Source organism: Salvelinus namaycush, chromosome 38, assembly GCF_016432855.1.
Source record: "Salvelinus namaycush isolate Seneca chromosome 38, SaNama_1.0, whole genome shotgun sequence".
In the NCBI taxonomy this organism is placed as follows: domain Eukaryota; kingdom Metazoa; phylum Chordata; class Actinopteri; order Salmoniformes; family Salmonidae; genus Salvelinus; species Salvelinus namaycush.
The window spans coordinates 23,083,541-23,104,690 of record NC_052344.1 but is presented as its reverse complement, the minus strand read 5'-3'; the positions used below and the strand labels follow the sequence as shown (position 1 = coordinate 23,104,690).

General features: G+C 49.5%; 1 protein-coding gene across 1 annotated transcript in view; it reads right to left on the bottom strand.

The window, feature by feature from the left end:
• LOC120032106 (CCR4-NOT transcription complex subunit 2-like) overlaps window positions 1-20,460 on the bottom strand; it is a 46,753-nt gene extending 26,293 nt beyond the window's left edge. Inside the window, exon 1 of the mRNA XM_038978047.1 lies at window positions 20,313-20,460. Within this exon, the coding sequence (XP_038833975.1) occupies window positions 20,313-20,423 (111 nt within the window). The 5' untranslated portion in view covers window positions 20,424-20,460. The remainder of the gene's footprint in view (window positions 1-20,312) is intronic.
• Window positions 20,461-21,150: the final 690 nt, after the last annotated feature.

Sequence of the window (21,150 nt, the reverse complement as noted above, 5' to 3'; positions counted from 1 at the left end):
AGATGACTGGGAAACATGGCGACTTGCTGTTTCTTATTGATCCCTTTCAGAACACCAGTATGCAGCTCACAGGAGGCTGGTGGCACCTTCATTAGGGAGGACGGGCTCATAGTAACGGCTGGAACAGAATAAATGGAAAGGAATCAAACTCATGGAAGGCATGTTTGATACCATTCCATTATCTCCGTTCCAGCCATTATCATGAGCCGTCCTCCCCTCAGCAGCCTCCTGTGCTGCAGCCCGAGTTATAGAGCTGGCATAGTGGCATTTTGATGTTCTGCAAACCCATTCAGACAGCTGGGTTTCCTTCCTCCTCGGCAGCAGCAGTTTAACCGCCGTGCCCCAGCGCCCACCTAACAGCTCTGTAGCCAGGTGCAGCTGCAGTACTCTAGTCCATTACCTCCACTCCAGGCAGGGCCCACACCTTCCCACTGGGACGCCATTTTGGATCTAATTCTCACCAGTCACCTATCCAGCTGGTAGCTGCAGGCTCTAATCTAGTGGGCATCCGCGGCACAGTCTCATTACCTCCACTCCAGGCAGGGCCCACACCGTCCCACTGGGACGCCATGTTGGATCTCCATTCCTCTCCTACTCATCTGGCTGCTGGAGGCTCTAGTCTAGTGGGTATGAATGGCACAGCTTGACAGAGGGGATTGATTAACAGAGTCCCACTACAACCCTCAGACTAGTAGTACAGCTATGAGCTCTTCTGTCAGAAGCCAACAGACACAACGAGCCTCCAGATGAAGGTTAAGTGGTTGTTTTTCATCTGCAGCTCTGGAATGAAACATGCAATAGAACCCCATCAGTTCATAAAGTGTCTGCAGTCTAGAAGAGATGTGATGTGTCAATGGGAGGCAGTGACCTACAGACCACCTGGCTGTAGTCTAGCAGTAGAGGTACAGACCACCTGGCTGTAGTCTAGCAGTAGTAGAGGTACAGACCACCTGGCTGTAGTCTAGCAGTAGAGGTACAGACCACCTGGCTGTAGTCTAGCAGTAGTAGAGGTACAGACCACCTGACTGTAGTCTAGCAGTAGTAGAGGTACAGACCACCTGACTGTAGTCTAGTAGTGGAAGTACAGACCACCTGACTGTAGTCTAGAAGAGATGTGATGTGTCAATGGGAGGCAGTGACCTACAGACCACCTGACTGTAGTCTAGTAGTAGTAGAGGTACAGACCACCTGACTGTAGTCTAGTAGTAGTAGAGGTACAGACCACCTGACTGTAGTCTAGCAGTAGTAGAGGTACAGACCACCTGACTGTAGTCTAGTAGTAGAGGTACAGACCACCTGACTGTAGTCTAGTAGTAGTAGAGGTACAGACCACCTGACTGTAGTCTAGTAGTAGAGGTACAGACCACCTGGCTGTAGTCTAGTAGTAGTAGAGGTACAGACCACCTGACTGTAGTCTAGTAGTAGTAGAGGTACAGACCACCTGACTGTAGTCTAGCAGTAGTAGAGGTACAGACCACCTGACTGTAGTCTAGTAGTAGAGGTACAGACCACCTGACTGTAGTCTAGTAGTAGTAGAGGTACAGACCACCTGACTGTAGTCTAGCAGTAGTAGAGGTACAGACCACCTGACTGTAGTCTAGTAGTAGTAGAGGTACAGACCACCTGACTGTAGTCTAGCAGTAGTAGAGGTACAGACCACCTGACTGTAGTCTAGTAGTAGTAGAGGTACAGACCACCTGACTGTAGTCTAGTAGTAGTAGAGGTACAGACCACCTGACTGTAGTCTAGTAGTAGTAGAGGTACAGACCACCTGACTGTAGTCTAGTAGTAGTAGAGGTACAGACCACCTGACTGTAGTCTAGTAGTAGTAGAGGTACAGACCACCTGACTGTAGTCTAGCAGTAGTAGAGGTACAGACCACCTGACTGTAGTCTAGTAGTAGTAGAGGTACAGACCACCTGACTGTAGTCTAGTAGTAGAGGTACAGACCACCTGACTGTAGTCTAGTAGTAGTAGAGGTACAGACCACCTGACTGTAGTCTAGTAGTAGTAGAGGTACAGACCACCTGACTGTAGTCTAGTAGTAGAGGTACAGACCACCTGACTGTAGTCTAGCAGTAGTAGAGGTACAGACCACCTGACTGTAGTCTAGTAGTAGTAGAGGTACAGACCACCTGACTGTAGTCTAGCAGTAGTAGAGGTATAGACCACCTGACTGTAGTCTAGTAGTAGTAGAGGTACAGACCACCTGACTGTAGTCTAGTAGTAGTAGAGGTACAGACCACCTGACTGTAGTCTAGTAGTAGTAGAGGTACAGACCACCTGACTGTAGTCTAGTAGTAGAGGTACAGACCACCTGACTGTAGTCTAGTAGTAGTAGAGGTACAGACCACCTGACTGTAGTCTAGTAGTAGTAGAGGTACAGACCACCTGACTGTAGTCTAGCAGTAGTAGAGGTACAGACCACCTGACTGTAGTCTAGCAGTAGTAGAGGTACAGACCACCTGACTGTAGTCTAGTAGTAGTAGAGGTACAGACCACCTGACTGTAGTCTAGCAGTAGTAGAGGTACAGACCACCTGACTGTAGTCTAGTAGTAGTAGAGGTACAGACCACCTGACTGTAGTCTAGTAGTAGTAGAGGTACAGACCACCTGACTGTAGTCTAGCAGTAGTAGAGGTACAGACCACCTGACTGTAGTCTAGTAGTAGTAGAGGTACAGACCACCTGACTGTAGTCTAGTAGTAGTAGAGGTACAGACCACCTGACTGTAGTCTAGTAGTAGAGGTATAGACCACCTGACTGTAGTCTAGCAGTAGTAGAGGTACAGACCACCTGACTGTAGTCTAGTAGTAGAGGTATAGACCACCTGACTGTAGTCTAGCAGTAGTAGAGGTACAGACCACCTGACTGTAGTCTAGTAGTAGTAGAGGTACAGACCACCTGGCTGTAGTCTAGTAGTAGAGGTATAGACCACCTGACTGTAGTCTAGTAGTAGAGGTACAGACCACCTGGCTGTAGTCTAGTAGTAGAGGTATAGACCACCTGACTGTAGTCTAGCAGTAGTAGAGGTACAGACCACCTGACTGTAGTCTAGTAGTAGTAGAGGTACAGACCACCTGACTGTAGTCTAGCAGTAGTAGAGGTACAGACCACCTGACTGTAGTCTAGCAGTAGTAGAGGTACAGACCACCTGACTGTAGTCTAGTAGTAGTAGAGGTACAGACCACCTGACTGTAGTCTAGCAGTAGTAGAGGTACAGACCACCTGACTGTAGTCTAGTAGTAGTAGAGGTACAGACCACCTGACTGTAGTCTAGCAGTAGTAGAGGTACAGACCACCTGACTGTAGTCTAGCAGTAGTAGAGGTACAGACCACCTGACTGTAGTCTAGCAGTAGTAGAGGTACAGACCACCTGACTGTAGTCTAGCAGTAGTAGAGGTACAGACCACCTGACTGTAGTCTAGCAGTAGTAGAGGTACAGACCACCTGACTGTAGTCTAGTAGTAGTAGAGGTACAGACCACCTGACTGTAGTCTAGCAGTAGTAGAGGTCCAGACCACCTGACTGTAGTCTAGTAGTAGTAGAGGTACAGACCACCTGACTGTAGTCTAGTAGTAGAGGTACAGACCACCTGACTGTAGTCTAGCAGTAGTAGAGGTACAGACCACCTGACTGTAGTCTAGTAGTAGTAGAGGTACAGACCACCTGACTGTAGTCTAGTAGTAGTAGAGGTACAGACCACCTGACTGTAGTCTAGCAGTAGTAGAGGTACAGACCACCTGACTGTAGTCTAGTAGTAGTAGAGGTACAGACCACCTGACTGTAGTCTAGCAGTAGTAGAGGTACAGACCACCTGACTGTAGTCTAGTAGTAGAGGTACAGACCACCTGACTGTAGTCTAGTAGTAGTAGAGGTACAGACCACCTGACTGTAGTCTAGCAGTAGTAGAGGTACAGACCACCTGACTGTAGTCTAGTAGTAGTAGAGGTACAGACCACCTGACTGTAGTCTAGTAGTAGTAGAGGTACAGACCACCTGACTGTAGTCTAGCAGTAGTAGAGGTACAGACCACCTGACTGTAGTCTAGCAGTAGTAGAGGTATAGACCACCTGACTGTAGTCTAGTAGTAGTAGAGGTACAGACCACCTGACTGTAGTCTAGCAGTAGTAGAGGTACAGACCACCTGACTGTAGTCTAGCAGTAGTAGAGGTACAGACCACCTGACTGTAGTCTAGCAGTAGTAGAGGTATAGACCACCTGACTGTAGTCTAGTAGTAGTAGAGGTACAGACCACCTGACTGTAGTCTAGTAGTAGTAGAGGTATAGACCACCTGACTGTAGTCTAGTAGTAGTAGAGGTACAGACCACCTGACTGTAGTCTAGTAGTAGAGGTACAGACCACCTGGCTGTAGTCTAGTAGTAGTAGAGGTACAGACCACCTGACTGTAGTCTAGTAGTAGTAGAGGTACAGACCACCTGACTGTAGTCTAGTAGTAGTAGAGGTATAGACCACCTGACTGTAGTCTAGTAGTAGTAGAGGTACAGACCACCTGACTGTAGTCTAGTAGTAGAGGTACAGACCACCTGACTGTAGTCTAGTAGTAGAGGTACAGACCACCTGACTGTAGTCTAGTAGTAGTAGAGGTACAGACCACCTGACTGTAGTCTAGTAGTAGTAGAGGTACAGACCACCTGACTGTAGTCTAGTAGTAGTAGAGGTACAGACCACCTGACTGTAGTCTAGTAGTAGTAGAGGTACAGACCACCTGACTGTAGTCTAGTAGTAGTAGAGGTACAGACCACCTGACTGTAGTCTAGCAGTAGTAGAGGTACAGACCACCTGACTGTAGTCTAGTAGTAGTAGAGGTACAGACCACCTGACTGTAGTCTAGCAGTAGAGGTACAGACCACCTGACTGTAGTCTAGCAGTAGTAGAGGTACAGACCACCTGACTGTAGTCTAGCAGTAGAGGTACAGACCACCTGACTGTAGTCTAGCAGTAGTAGAGGTACAGACCACCTGACTGTAGTCTAGTAGTAGTAGAGGTACAGACCACCTGACTGTAGTCTAGCAGTAGTAGAGGTACAGACCACCTGACTGTAGTCTAGTAGTAGTAGAGGTACAGACCACCTGACTGTAGTCTAGCAGTAGTAGAGGTACAGACCACCTGACTGTAGTCTAGTAGTAGTAGAGGTACAGACCACCTGACTGTAGTCTAGCAGTAGTAGAGGTACAGACCACCTGACTGTAGTCTAGCAGTAGTAGAGGTACAGACCACCTGACTAGTCTAGATCAGAGAGAAGAGAGAGATCAGAGTGAGAGATCAGAGAGAGAGATCAGAGATCAGAGAGAGAGAGCGAGATCAGAGAGAGAGAGCGAGATCAGAGAGAGAGAGCGAGATCAGAGAGAGAGAGCGAGATCAGAGAGAGAGAGCGAGATCAGAGAGAGAGAGAGAGAGAGCGAGATCAGAGAGAGAGAGAGAGAGCGAGATCAGAGAGAGAGAGAGAGAGCGAGATCAGAGAGAGAGAGAGAGAGAGAGCGAGATCAGAGAGAGAGAGAGAGAGAGAGCGAGATCAGAGAGAGAGAGAGCGAGCGAGATCAGAGAGAGAGAGAGCGAGAGCGAGATCAGAGAGAGAGAGAGAGAGAGCGAGCTCAGAGAGAGAGAGAGAGCGAGATCAGAGAGAGAGAGAGAGAGAGCGAGATCAGAGAGAGGGAGAGCGAGATCAGAGAGAGAGAGCGAGGGAGCGAGCGAGCTCAGAGAGAGAGAGAGAGAGAGAGAGAGCGAGATCAGAGAGAGAGAGAGAGAGAGAGAGATCAGAGAGAGAGAGAGAGAGAGAGAGAGAGAGCGAGATCAGAGAGAGAGAGAGAGAGAGAGAGAGAGAGAGCGAGATCAGAGAGAGAGAGAGAGAGAGAGAGAGAGAGCGAGATCAGAGAGAGAGAGAGAGAGAGAGAGAGAGAGCGAGATCAGAGAGAGAGCGAGATCAGAGAGCGAGAGAGATCAGAGAGCGAGAGCGAGATCAGAGAGCGAGAGAGATCAGAGAGCGAGAGAGATCAGAGAGCGAGAGAGATCAGAGAGCGAGAGAGATCAGAGAGCGAGAGAGATCAGAGAGAGAGAGAGAGAGAGCGAGATCAGAGAGAGAGAGAGAGAGAGAGAGAGCGAGATCAGAGAGAGAGAGAGAGAGAGAGAGATCAGAGAGAGAGAGAGAGAGAGAGAGAGAGAGCGAGATCAGAGAGAGAGAGAGAGAGAGAGAGAGCGAGATCAGAGAGAGAGAGAGAGCGAGATCAGAGAGAGAGAGAGAGCGAGATCAGAGAGAGAGAGAGAGCGAGATCAGAGAGAGAGAGAGAGAGAGAGCGAGCTCAGAGAGAGCGAGCTCAGAGAGAGAGAGAGAGCGAGATCAGAGAGAGGGAGAGCGAGATCAGAGAGAGAGAGCGAGGGAGCGAGCGAGATCAGAGAGCGAGAGAGATCAGAGAGCGAGAGAGATCAGAGAGCGAGAGAGATCAGAGAGCGAGAGAGATCAGAGAGCGAGAGAGATCAGAGAGCGAGAGAGATCAGAGAGCGAGAGAGATCAGAGAGCGAGAGAGATCAGAGAGCGAGCGAGATCAGAGAGCGAGCGAGATCAGGGGGTGAGAGAGAGACAGAGGAAGTGAGAGAGAGAGAGACAGAGGAAGTGAGAGAGAGAGAGAGAGAGAGACAGAGGAAGTGAGAGAGAGAGAGAGAGGAAGTGAGAGAGAGAGAGAGAGGAAGTGAGAGAGAGAGAGAGAGGAAGTGAGAGAGAGAGAGAGAGAGAGAGGAAGTGAGAGAGAGAGAGAGAGAGAGAGGAAGTGAGAGAGAGAGAGAGAGAGAGGAAGTGAGAGAGAGAGAGAGAGGAAGTGAGAGAGAGAGAGAGAGGAAGTGAGAGAGAGAGAGAGAGGAAGTGAGAGAGAGTGAGGGAGGAAATGAGAGTGAGGGAGGAAATGAGAGTGAGGGAGGAAATGAGAGTGAGGGAGGAAATGAGAGTGAGAGACAGAGGGCGGAAAAGAGGAGAGAGAGTAAAAGAGAGAGTGGTCACTTCAACAATGCAGCCAACTGGATTGTAAGGACAGCCTACAGCTCAACATATGGAAATGAACCTACTGTACACAAGCTCAACAAGGACCCTGGTACCCAATATGGAAATGAACCTACTGTACACAAGCTCAACAAGGACCCTGGCACCCAATATGGAAATGAACCTACTGTACACAAGCTCAACAAGGACCCTGGCACCCAATATGGAAATGAACCTACTGTACACAAGCTCAACAAGGACCCTGGTACCCAATATGGAAATGAACCTACTGTACACAAGCTCAACAAGGACCCTGGCACCCAATATGGAAATGAACCTACTGTACACAAGCTCAACAAGGACCCTGGCACCCAATATGGAAATGAACCTACTGTACACAAGCTCAACAAGGACCCTGGTACCCAATATGGAAATGAACCTACTGTACACAAGCTCAACAAGGACCCTGGTACCCAATATGGAAATGAACCTACTGTACACAAGCTCAACAAGGACCCTGGTACCCAATATGGAAATGAACCTACTGTACACAAGCTCAACAACAAGTAGCCTGGTACCCAATATGGAAATGAACCTACTGTACACAAGCTCAACAAGGACCCTGGTACCCAATATGGAAATGAACCTACTGTACACAAGCTCAACAAGGACCCTGGCACCCAATATGGAAATGAACCTACTGTACACAAGCTCAACAACAAGTAGCCTGGTACCCAAACATAACTAATATTGTTATAGTCAAGGACAGTCAGTAGCTGTAACAACTGACCTAACAGCTCAGAGGTGCCACATTCATGACTGTGTTTTTGTTATGATTGTATGTGGACAGATGTTAGAATCTGGGTCAGAGTCAGGGGCCCAGCTACAGGGGCCCAGCTACAGGGGCCCAGCTACAGGGGCCCAGCCACAGGGGCCCAGCAGAGCAGAGTGGAGGAGAGGTGTAAGTAACAGCTGTAACACGGTGGGGGGGAAAACAGAAGCAGTCCCATCCCAGAGAGACAGAATGAACAGACAGACTAGGTCAGGACCATGTAAGTGGGGAGGACAGAGCAGTCACCTAACCTCAGCCTGTCTTCCTGGGAACAGCCCCTATTCCCTAGCCAACTAGTTCACACCAAGCCCATATGACTCCGGGAAAGAAACTAGTGCACTTTATAGGGAGCCATTTGGGACACAGAATGTCTGACCTGCCTGAACTGCTCTACAAATGAAAACAGGCTAGATCAAGTCCCAGGCCCTCCATACAGGAAGATAACTACCCCTGAACTAGAGGCCAACACATGAAACCCCTTCATTAATAACTAATGAGATACTCAGTCTTCACACTGCGTGGTCAGATATCCCACCTCTGTAACAACGCTGGCCAGGCTAGAAAGGAGTCCTCTGGGCAAGCTGCCTTCTGGCAACAGATAAACCACCAGAGAGTAGTTATGACAGGGAAGGCATGTAGTGGGGTCAGGGACTTCCAGAGGGGTTTTAGAGAGAGTAGTTATGACAGGGAAGGCCTGTAGTGTGGTCAGAGACTTCCAGAGGGGTTTTAGAGAGTAGTTAAGACAGGGAAGGCCTGTAGTGTGGTCAGGGACTTCCAGAGGGGTTTTAGAGAGTAGTTAATACAGGGAAGGCCTGTAGTGTGGTCAGGGACTTCCAGAGGGGTTTTAGAGAGTAGTTAAGACAGGGAAGGCCTGTAGTGTGGTCAGAGACTTCCAGAGGGGTTTTAGAGAGTAGTTAAGACAGGGAAGGCCTGTAGTGTGGTCAGGGACTTCCAGAGGGGTTTTAGAGAGTAGTTAAGACAGGGAAGGCCTGTAGTGTGGTCAGGGACTTCCAGAGGGGTTTTAGAGAGTAGTTAAGACAGGGAAGGCCTGTAGTGTGGTCAGGGACTTCCAGAGGGGTTTTAGAGAGTAGTTAAGACAGGGAAGGTCTGTAGTGTGGTCATCTCTATTGTCAAGAGATAGAAACAGAAGAACAAAATGTATATGTTGAACGATAATGATAAAATAATTCCACTCTGAAACCTTATAACTGTATGAAATTGATTAGAATCATAAAATTATAATCTCATGTGTGTAGTTTGAGTGGGAATTAGGTTAAACAATGTATCTGTAATAGTGGAAACACAGACTGAGCAAGGCGTAGTTTAGGATTTGAACTTGTATGCGGGTGCCTAGGAAAATACCGAAGAACAATTAAACCTGTGTTTGAACCGACCTGGCTAGGCCTCTGAGGAACCGATGAGAGCATAGGGAGTACTACAAGGTTCCCCTCATCTCAGGGGAATGGAACTGTCAGCTGGGCAGTGATACAGTGGTGGGAACTATGGAGATAAAACTCACCTACTGTTTGTGTGGAAGTATGTGCGTAGGATACCTACTGTTTGTGTGGCAGTATGTGCGTAGGATACTACTGTTTGTGTGGAAGTATGTGCGTAGGATACCTACTGTTTGTGTGGTAGTATGTGCGTAGGATACCTACTGTTTGTGTGGTAGTATGTGCGTAGGATACCTACTGTTTGTGTGGCAGTATGTGCGTAGGATACCTACTGTTTGTGTGGCAGTATGTGCGTAGGATACCTACTGTTTGTGTGGCAGTATGTGCGTAGGATACCTACTGTTTGTGTGGCAGTATGTGCGTAGGATACCTACTGTTTGTGTGGCAGTATGTGCGTAGGATACCTACTGTTTGTGTGGTAGTATGTGCGTAGGATACCTACTGTTTGTGTGGCAGTATGTGCGTAGGATACCTACTGTTTGTGTGGCAGTATGTGCGTAGGATACCTACTGTTGGTGTGGTAGTATGTGCGTAGGATACCTACTGTTGGTGTGGCAGTATGTGCGTAGGATACCTACTGTTTGTGTGGCAGTATGTGCGTAGGATACCTACTGTTTGTGTGGCAGTATGTGCGTAGGATACCTACTGTTTGTGTGGCAGTATGTGCGTAGGATACCTACTGTTTGTGTGGCAGTATGTGCGTAGGATACCTACTGTTTGTGTGGCAGTATGTGCGTAGGATACCTACTGTTTGTGTGGCAGTATGTGCGTAGGATACCTACTGTTTGTGTGGCAGTATGTGCGTAGGATACCTACTGTTTGTGTGGCAGTATGTGCGTAGGATACCTACTGTTTGTGTGGCAGTATGTGCGTAGGATACCTACTGTTTGTGTGGCAGTATGTGCGTAGGATACCTACTGTTTGTGTGGCAGTATGTGCGTAGGATACCTACTGTTGGTGTGGTAGTATGTGCGTAGGATACCTACTGTTGGTGTGGTAGTATGTGCGTAGGATACCTACTGTTGGTGTGGTAGTATGTGCGTAGGATACCTACTGTTGGTGTGGTAGTATGTGCGTAGGATACCTACTGTTGGTGTGGTAGTATGTGCGTAGGATACCTACTGTTTGTGTGGCAGTATGTGCGTAGGATACCTACTGTTTGTGTGGCAGTATGTGACTAATTATTATTAAACCCATGATCAGATCTCGGGGATTGGTCAGAGCTATTGATTGTCAGTTATTATCATTGGAATTGAACATTCGTGACATGCATAGGCCACTACACCAAAGAAATAGCATCTCATTCTAGTAGGGTTGTAACGAGTACCAGCACCGTGACACAGCGATGCCTGATCTTCCAAGGGAGAAAGAACCCCAAGCAGAAAACCAAGGTGATTCTGGGTGACACCATAAAGGGTGCTGGTCACAGGGAGGCAGGTAGCCTAGTGGTTAAGAAAACCAAGGTGATTCTGGGTGACACCATAAAGGGTGCTGGTCACGGGGAGGCAGGTAGCCTACCGGTTAAGAAAACCAAGGTGATTGTGGGTGACACCATAAAGGGTGCTGGTCACGGGGAGGCAGGTAGCCTAGCGGTTAAGAAAACCAAGGTGATTCTGGGTGACACCATAAAGGGTGCTGGTCACGGGGAGGCAGGTAGCCTACCGGTTAAGAAAACCAAGGTGATTCTGGGTGACACCATAAAGGGTGCTGGTCACAGGGAGGCAGGTAGCCTAGCGGTTAAGAAAACCAAGGTGATTCTGGGTGACACCATAAGAGAGCAGTATGAACTGGAGTGGTGAATCTGGTGCGAGAGCAGTATGAACTGGAGTGGTGAATCTGGTGCGAGAGCAGTATGAACTGGAGTGGTGAATCTGGTGCGAGAGCAGTATGAACTGGAGTGGTGAATCTGGTGCGAGAGCAGTATGAACTGGAGTGGTGAATCTGGTGCGAGAGCAGTATGAACTGGAGTGGTGAATCTGGTGCGAGAGCAGTATGAGCTGGAGTGGTGAATCTGGTGCGAGAGCAGTATGAACTGGAGTGGTGAATCTGGTGCGAGAGCAGTATGAAATGGAGTGGTGAATCTGGTGCGAGAGCAGTATGAACTGGAGTGGTGAATCTGGTGCGAGAGCAGTATGAACTGGAGTGGTGAATCTGGTGAGAGCAGTATGAACTGGAGTGGTGAATCTGGTGAGAGAGCAGTATGAACTGGAGTGGTGAATCTGGTGCGAGAGCAGTATGAACTGGAGTGGTGAATCTGGTGCGAGAGCAGTATGAACTGGAGTGGTGAATCTGGTGAGAGAGCAGTATGAACTGGAGTGGTGAATCTGGTGCGAGAGCAGTATGAACTGGAGTGGTGAATCTGGTGAGAGCAGTATGAACTGGAGTGGTGAATCTGGTGCGAGAGCAGTATGAACTGGAGTGGTGAATCTGGTGCGAGAGCAGTATGAACTGGAGTGGTGAATCTGGTGAGAGAGCAGTATGAACTGGAGTGGTGAATCTGGTGCGAGAGCAGTATGAACTGGAGTGGTGAATCTGGTGCGAGAGCAGTATGAAATGGAGTGGTGAATCTGGTGCGAGAGCAGTATGAACTGGTTTCTATTCCACTAGAGAAAGGAGGACAACCTGAAGACTACTTTACACCAGAGTGTCTTATCTGTCACCCATCATCTACTCCACACTAGTGTAGAGGACACTTTCCTTTAGGCTGCCCTGCTCTGCCCTGCTCTGCCCTGCTCTGCCCTGCTCTGCCCTGCTCTGTCCTGCTCTGTCCTGCTCTGCCCTGCTCTGCCCTGCTCTGCCCTGCTCTGCCCTGCTCTGTCCTTCCCTGCTCTGTCCTGCTCTGTCCTGCTCTGTCCTGCTCTGTCCTGCTCTGCTCTGTCCTGCTCTGCCCTGCTCTGCCCTGCTCTGTCCTGCTCTGTCCTGCCCTGCTCTGTCCTGCTCTGCTCTGCTCTGCTCTGCTCTGCTCTGCTCTGTCCTGCTCTGTCCTGCTCTGCTCTGCTCTGCTCTGTCCTGCTCTGCTCTGTCCTGTCCTACTCTGTCCTGCTCTGCTCTGTCCTGTCCTGCCCTGCTCTGTCCTGCTCTGCTGTCCTGCTCTGCCCTGTCCTGCTCTGTCCTGTCCTGCTCTGTCCTGTCCTGCTCTGTCCTGCTCTGCCCTGCTCTGCCCTGCTCTGCCCTGCTCTGTCCTGCCCTGCTCTGTCCTGCTCTGCCCTGCTCTGCCCTGCTCTGCCCTGCTCTGCCCTGCTCTGCCCTGCTCTGTCCTGTCCTGCTCTGTCCTGTCCTGCTCTGTCCTGCTCTGTCCTGCTCTGTCCTGCTCTGTCCTGTCCTGCTCTGTCCTGCTCTGTCCTGTCCTGCTCTGTCCTGTCCTGCTCTGCTCTGTCCTGCTCTGTCCTGCTCTGTCCTGCTCTGTCCTGCTCTGTTCTGCTCTGTCCTGCTCTGTCCTGCTCTGTCCTGCTCTGTCCTGCTCTGTCCTGTCCTGCTCTGTCCTGCTCTGTCCTGCTCTGTCCTGCTCTGTCCTGCTCTGTCCTGCCCTGCTCTGCCCTGCCCTGCTCTGCCCTGCCCTGCTCTGCCCTGCTCTGCTCTGCTCTGCTCTGCCCTGCTCTGCCCTGCTCTGCCCTGCTCTGCTCTGCTCTGCCCTGCTCTGCCCTGCTCTGCCCTGCCCTGCTCTGCCCTGCTCTGCCCTGCTCTGTCCTTCCCTGCTCTGTGTCTCACTGACACTGATGACTATGACACCTATATACCGGGTCTGGTTAAATGGACCCGTTTGGCTGTGTGACAGGAGGCCTTCGTTCAGGGCTCACTGAAGCACAGCTCCTGCCAGGGAGGCAGCTCAAGACACGCACCGCCCGTTGATTGACACACTAACAATGGTCGTGTACTGCCCTTGTTTATGGTCGTGTACCGCCCTTGTTTATGGTAGTGTACCGCCCTTGTTTATGGTAGTGTACTGCCCTTGTTTATGGTAGTGTACCGCCCTTGTTTATGGTCGTGTACCGCCCTTGTTCATGGTCGTGTGCCGCCCTTGTTCATGGTCGTGTGCCGCCCTTGTTCATGGTCGTGTGCCGCCCTTGTTCATGGTCGTGTGCCGCCCTTGTTCATGGTCGTGTGCCGCCCTTGTTTATGGTCGTGTGCCGCCCTTGTTTATGGTCGTGTGCCGCCCTTGTTTATGGTCGTGTGCCGCCCTTGTTTATGGTCGTGTGCCGCCCTTGTTTATGGTCGTGTGCCGCCCTTGTTTATGGTCGTGTGCCGCCCTTGTTTATGGTCGTGTACCGCCCTTGTTTATGGTCGTGTACCGCCCTTGTTTATGGTCGTGTGCCGCCCTTGTTCATGGTCGTGTGCCGCCCTTGTTCATGGTCGTGTGCCGCCCTTGTTCATGGTCGTGTGCCGCCCTTGTTCATGGTCGTGTGCCGCCCTTGTTCATGGTCGTGTGCCGCCCTTGTTCATGGTCGTGTGCCGCCCTTGTTTATGGTCGTGTGCCGCCCTTGTTTATGGTCGTGTGCCGCCCTTGTTTATGGTCGTGTGCCGCCCTTGTTTATGGTCGTGTGCCGCCCTTGTTTATGGTCGTGTGCCGCCCTTGTTTATGGTCGTGTGCCGCCCTTGTTTATGGTCGTGTGCCGCCCTTGTTTATGGTCGTGTGCCGCCCTTGTTTATGGTCGTGTGCCGCCCTTGTTTATGGTCGTGTGCCGCCCTTGTTTATGGTCGTGTGCCGCCCTTGTTTATGGTCGTGTGCCGCCCTTGTTTATGGTCGTGTGCCGCCCTTGTTTATGGTCGTGTGCCGCCCTTGTTTATGGTCGTGTGCCGCCCTTGTTTATGGTCGTGTGCCGCCCTTGTTTATGGTCCGTGTCGTGTGCCGCCCTTGTTTATGGTCGTGTGCCGCCCTTGTTTATGGTCGTGTGCCGCCCTTGTTTATGGTCGTGTGCCGCCCTTGTTTATGGTCGTGTGCCGCCCTTGTTTATGGTCGTGTGCCGCCCTTGTTTATGGTCGTGTGCCGCCCTTGTTTATGGTCGTGTGCCGCCCTTGTTTATGGTCGTGTGCCGCCCTTGTTTATGGTCGTGTGCCGCCCTTGTTTATGGTCGTGTGCCGCCCTTGTTTATGGTCGTGTGCCGCCCTTGTTTATGGTCGTGTGCCGCCCTTGTTTATGGTCGTGTGCCGCCCTTGTTTATGGTCGTGTGCCGCCCTTGTTTATGGTCGTGTGCCGCCCTTGTTTATGGTCGTGTGCCGCCCTTGTTTATGGTCGTGTGCCGCCCTTGTTTATGGTCGTGTACCGCCCTTGTTTATGGTCGTGTACCGCCCTTGTTTATGGTCGTGTACCGCCCTTGTTTATGGTCGTGTACCGCCCTTGTTTATGGTCGTGTACCGCCCTTGTTTATGGTCGTGTACCGCCTTGTTTATGGTCGTGTACCGCCCTTGTTTATGGTCGTGTACCGCCCTTGTTTATGGTCGTGTACCGCCCTTGTTTATGGTCGTGTACCGCCCTTGTTTATGGTCGTGTACCGCCCTTGTTTATGGTCGTGTACCGCCCTTGTTTATGGTCGTGTACCGCCCTTGTTTATGGTAGTGTACCGCCCTTGTTTATGGTAGTGTACTGCCCTTGTTTATGGTAGTGTACTGCCCTTGTTTATGGTAGTGTACTGCCCTTGTTTATGGTAGTGTACTGCCCTTGTTTATGGTAGTGTACTGCCCTTGTTTATGGTAGTGTACTGCCCTTGTTTATGGTAGTGTACTGCCCTTGTTTATGGTAGTGTACTGCCCTTGTTTATGGCACTGCACAGAGGTGATGCTGCTGCAACAAGCTATACTATACTACAGTATTCAGTTGTATTGTTCCTTCCTGGTTGATGTTGATTAGGAGTCATGTGACTTAATATTTCCTGGTAATATATTTTTACATCCAGCCCCAAGAGGTGCATGAAGGTACACATGAACAAAAGTATGTGGACACCTGCAAGTCGAACATCTCATTCCCGTCGCTGCTTTAACAGCCTCCACTCTTCTGGGAAGGCTTTCCACTAGATGTTGGAACATTGCTGCTATAACAGCCTCCACTCTTCTGGGAAGGCTTTCCACTAGATGTTGGAACATTGCTGCTTTAACAGCCTCCACTCTTCTGGGAAGGCTTTCCACTAGATGTTGGAACATTGCTGCTATAACAGCCTCCACTCTTCTGGGAAGGCTTTCCACTAGATGTTGGAACATTGCTGTGGGGGACTTGGTTCCACTCAGCCACAAGAGCATTAGTGAGGTCAGGCACTGATGTTGGGCGATTAGGTCTGACTGAGTCAACGTTCCAATTCATCCTAAAGGTGTTCGATGGGGTTGAGGTCAGGGCTCTGTGCAGGCCAGTCAAGTTCTTCCACATCGATCACGACAAAGCATTTCTCTATGGACCTCGCTTTGTGCACGGGGGCATAGTCATGCTGAAACAGGAAAGAGCCTTCCCCAAACTGTTGCCACAAAGTTGGAAGCACAGAATCGTCTAGAATGTCACTGTATGCTGCAGTGTTAAGCTGTCCCTTCACTCTGCAGTCCAACTCAACCCAAACCATCTCAATTGGGTTGACGCTGGGTAATTGTGGAGGCCAGGTCATCTGATGCAGCACTCCATCACTCTCCTTCTTGGTTAAAGAACAGCTCAAATAAGCAAAGAGAACACATCTCAAAATCAAGTGTTCAGAGGAGACAGCGTGAATCAGGCCTACAGGGTCGAATTGCTGCAAAAAAACACTACTAAAGGACACCAATAAGAAGAAGAGACTTGCTTGGGCCAAGAAACACGAGGGACATTAGACCAGTGGAAATCTGTCCTTTGGTCTGATGAGTCCAAAGTTGAGATTTAAACAGGACAATGACCCAACACATCGCCAGGCTGTCCAAGGGCTATTTAACCAAATAGGGCTATCTTCTGTATACCCCCCTACCTTGTCACAACAACTGATTGGCAAACACATTAAGTCAAGAAATTCCACAAATTAACTTTTAACAAGGTACACCTGTTAATTGAAATGTATACCAGGTGACTACCTCATGAAGCTAGTTAAGAGAATGCCAAGTGTGTGCAAAGCTGTCATCAAGGCAAAGGGTGGCTACTTTGAAGAATCTCAAATATATGTTGATTTGTTTAACAGTTTTTTGGTTACTACATGATTCCATGTGTTATTTCATAGTTTTGATGTCTTCACTGTTATTCTACAATGTAGAAAATAGAAAAAAATGAAAGAAAGATCCTGGAATGAGTAGGTGTGTCCAAACTTTTGACTAGTACTGTATACATTTTAGAATGAGGCTGTAACGTAACAAAATGTGGAAAAAGTCCAAGGGTCTGAATACTTTCTGAATGCACTGTATATCTAAACAAATACGCTTAATCCTCCACCACCACCCCACAGCAGTACCGCCGCCCCCACCACCCCACAGCAGCACCGCCGCCCCCACCACCACCCCACAGCAGCACCGCCGCCCCCACCACCACCCCACAGCAGCACCGCCGCCCCCACCACCCCACAGCAGCACCGCCCCCACCACCACAGCAGCACCGCCGCCCCCACCACCCCACAGCAGCACCGCCGCCCCCACCACCCCACAGCAGCACCGCCGCCCCCACCACCCCACAGCAGCACCGCCGCCCCCACCACCCCACAGCAGCACCGCCGCCCCCACCACCCCACAGCAGCACCGCCGCCCCCACCACCCCACAGCAGCACCGCCGCCCCCCCCAACAGCAGTACCGCCGCCCCCCCCCAACAGCAGTACCCGCCGCCCCCCCCCCCCCCAACAGCAGTACCCGCCGCCCCCCCCCCAACAGCAGTACCGCCGCCCCCCCCCCCCAACAGCAGTACCGCCGCCCCCCCCCCCCCCAACAGCAGTACCGCCGCCCCCCCCCCACACAGCAGTACCGCCGCCCCCCCCCCCAACAGCAGTACCGCCACCCCCCCCCCCCAACAGCAGCACCGCCGCCCCCACCACCCCACAGCAGTACCGCCGCCCCCCCCCCAACAGCAGCACCGCCGCCCCCACCACCCCACAGCAGCACCGCCGCCCCCACCACCCCACAGCAGTACCGCCACCCCCCCCCCCAACAGCAGCACCGCCGCCCCCACCACCCCACAGCAGCACCGCCGCCCCCCCCCCAACAGCAGTACCGCCACTAAACACGGGTTATCCTACTTCCAGCGTTTCCAGAGGGGATTTCGGCCAATATGTGCAACTTTATTCTTAATACGCATCACTGATTCACTAAAGAGATCCCAATCACACTGTCTGTCTGTTAGGGCAGATCAAACAGCCTGGGCCTGGCACACCTGCTCTGTGGTTGCTGCCTGCCTGCACAGCTCTTTGGTTCGACTCCTCTGAAGCAGTTCACATTGATGTGGTTCAGCAACTGTTTTAACTACTGAGCCAGATATGATGCTAGGCTGAGGATCCATCACAAACCCATAGACCTTGGCTACAGCTTAGGGGCTGTTTATACTTACAAAATATGTGAAGTAACATCTGCCTTGCTTCCACATCAGATGTGCAGCTTATCTGTTTACAGTATCCGTACATTTGCCTTGAGTGTGGACACTTGAAGACCCATTGGATCTCTCCTCTGTACTGCATGATCTTTGGCAGCAGCAATGACGACAAGGGCTGTAGACTAGCTTGTGTTTTAATAGAAACACATGTATGATCCAACTCCATCTGAACTAGAGTTGCTGAAGACAGAACAACCATATATGGCTGCTGACCCCTCTGCTTCCACAGCCTTTGTACACTACACAGACAGGGAAGCCAGGGCACGCACACACAGACACAGGGAAGCCAGGGCACGCACACACAGACACAGGGAAGCCAGGGCACGCACACACAGACACAGGGAAGCCAGGGCACGCACACACAGACACAGGGAAGCCAGGGCACGCACACACAGACACAGGGAAGCCAGGGCACGCACACACAGCCAGGGAAGCCAGGGCACGCACACACAGACACAGGGAAGCCAGGGCACGCACACACAGACACAGGGAAGCCAGGGCACGCACACACAGACAAGCCAGGGCACGCACACAGACACAGACCAGCAGCTTGCAGACAAGAAGCTTTGCTTGCCTTCTTTGCTTGCATCTCACCCACACACCCACGATCAGATATGCTTGAGCCTCTCTCTGTGCACTCAACAGCAGCAAATCTGGGGCTACACTAATGACAAATGTTGGGGACTGTTAGTGCACTGTTAAATGTAGGCTATTACCAGCAGTGGGTCACAACAAATGTTCTGGATTAAAAGAGATTAAGCCACACGCCTCACACCACACGCCAATCAAAATAAACAGTAAGCGGACAGGCCAAGCAGAATAACAAACAAACAGACTACTTTAGAGAAGGCTGAATTGATTAAGGCAACAAACAAATTAATGACTTGATTTATTTAAAAAAGTGCATTCTGGTCACGATCTTCCAAAGGCGCAACGATGGAAAAAGCAGTAGCTCAGAGAAAAATACCTAAAACGGCATTACAAAAAACATACATTATTGAATCCTTTTAGGCATGAATAATTTCAAATCGACCCCGTCTCAAAACAATGATTATTTTGTCATTACCGATAACACTGAGGAAATCAGACAGCGTCACCGGATGTCAGGGGCTGTGTCAACTTCACATCAATCACCCTTCTGATTGCTGTCAGTCTTCAGTTTGCTAAATTACAGATTCACTGACTGACTCAACCAACCCAAACTCATAACAAATAGCCTGGTGTTCACTGGAAAATCATAACAGAATGGGGCCTAAAGGCATTAAATCCACAGCTGGAAGTCCTGGACAAAAACACTGAGTTGGGCTGAAGAAATGTTTGCTAATTTCGAGTAGGTATATTCTTTCTAATAGCCATTTCACTTCAGTCAAGACCTCCAAATCACAACCTGCAACCAAAACAATACCTTTCCCTGAGTGGCAATGCAGATACATAGCTGGTAGACCTTGTAACAGACCTTTGAAAACAGACAGTCATGAGTCTTATTCCTTTAGCTACACCATCATGTAATAGCACAGGATGTAGCTACTCCTGAAAAGTAATTTCTCTCCAGACCAAGGACAACGGCTAATGCTTTGTACTCTGATCGTAGAGACTACTGAATGAACTGACGGGATGGGGAAATCATGATATTAGGTGTTTAGGTATTGTGTGTGTTGAGTAGCTAACTACGTGGCTAGCTAACTACGTTCAATGGACCGCGATGAGCTTCAGCTGAAGTTTGATTACGTTCCGCTCGATAGCTAACTGGGCAACTTGAAAGAAGTAGTTAATTCACTGGCTAGATAAAGTTGGATGAATGAACTCTTCGGTTGTATGGATTAGCACAGTCGGCTAACTAGAAGCACTAGAACTAAATTAGACAAAACCATAACACAAACACCATAAGAGGTAACGTTAGTAGGTTAGAGAACCATTTTATTGATACGGTAACGTTAACTTAACACAACAAAATCATCATGATAAGCGACCATAACCAAATGTATAGCCCAGATATTTGTGGATGTTTGATGCGATTCGCAATTGTTGGATCAGTGAACATTGTACCGTTAGCTGTTCGCTAACATAGCTGGCTAACAAGCTAACCAAAATACGCGCTAGCTAGTTTTACTTGAATAGCTCATTGAAAACTATTACTTAGCTATCTATACCTTTAACGAAATCACCTCCATAAAAACGGGATAAATCAGCTAACTAACGTTAGCTAGCTGGCTGGCTGGCTGGCAAGACATCAGTAGGACTCAATGTTCAAACCTTGGGATAACTATTTGACTACAGCAAAGGGGGAGGGCTACTGTGCGGATTGGGCCTGTAAATGTCTTGGTTCTCTGTCGCTCTCAATTTGTACAGCCCCAGACAAAAAACAAAAACGATAACGCAAAAGGTCGGATTACACCTCGACCACTAGCCCAATTTCCCCCAAACCGGCGTCGCTGGGTGCCAAAATAATGCGGGATCGACATGCAACGCTTCCCTGGTGGAGCATCGTGAATATTTTTAAAGGAAAAAACAGAGAAGAAACTCACCGCATTAATTTCTCTTCTCCTCGCAGATCCAAGATGGCTGTGTACTCTAAAATCGAGGATGCTGGGTATACCGCCTTTACCCTCTGACCCTGCCTCAGCCTCCAAAGGCATCTCCTGTAGCTGTTGCCGTGTTGGGTGGGTGCTCTTTCTGCGACTGTTGCCACGGTAGAATTGTCTCCCTCGCTTCATGTTTCTCTCTACACAGACCGTGAAACATGTTACGTGACCTACCATGATCTATATAGACATTGAAGACGTGAATTGTGACGTAGCCTATGAAATGGGCATTAGAACAGACACATTAAATGTCCAAAAAAATTTCATCACCCCACCTTTCATCACAGAACATCACTGTTTTGTAATTTGTTGCAGCTGAAATTATACACATTAGTGAACAATTTCATAGTTTGCTAATTGCAATTAATTCTCAGTTGCAGGGGTCATGAGCTAAAAAGTGATGATGATTTTAATGATTGTGATGATGATATGGAGACACTGTCCCAATCCATCACATTTTGGAATATAGTTTAAAATTATATTGAAATGATATAACTAACTTTAATGTGTGCAAGATGCCCAACCATTTTGTATGTATTGTCTGTTGTCTTTGACAGATAGCCACCATTTTCCTCACCATTCAGTGTTTATCCTCTTTGAATCTGACAGTTTTCAGGTTATAAATAAAAGATGATGCTCTTTTGAGGCAACAAGAGATGTTAATAGATGAGCTAGTGTTATAACCTCTCCAGCTCACTCACTCATAGCTCAACCTCTTCTGCACAGAACATTACATATACCGCAACAAATATTTCATTCAATCTTCTTTTTCTGCTTCTAT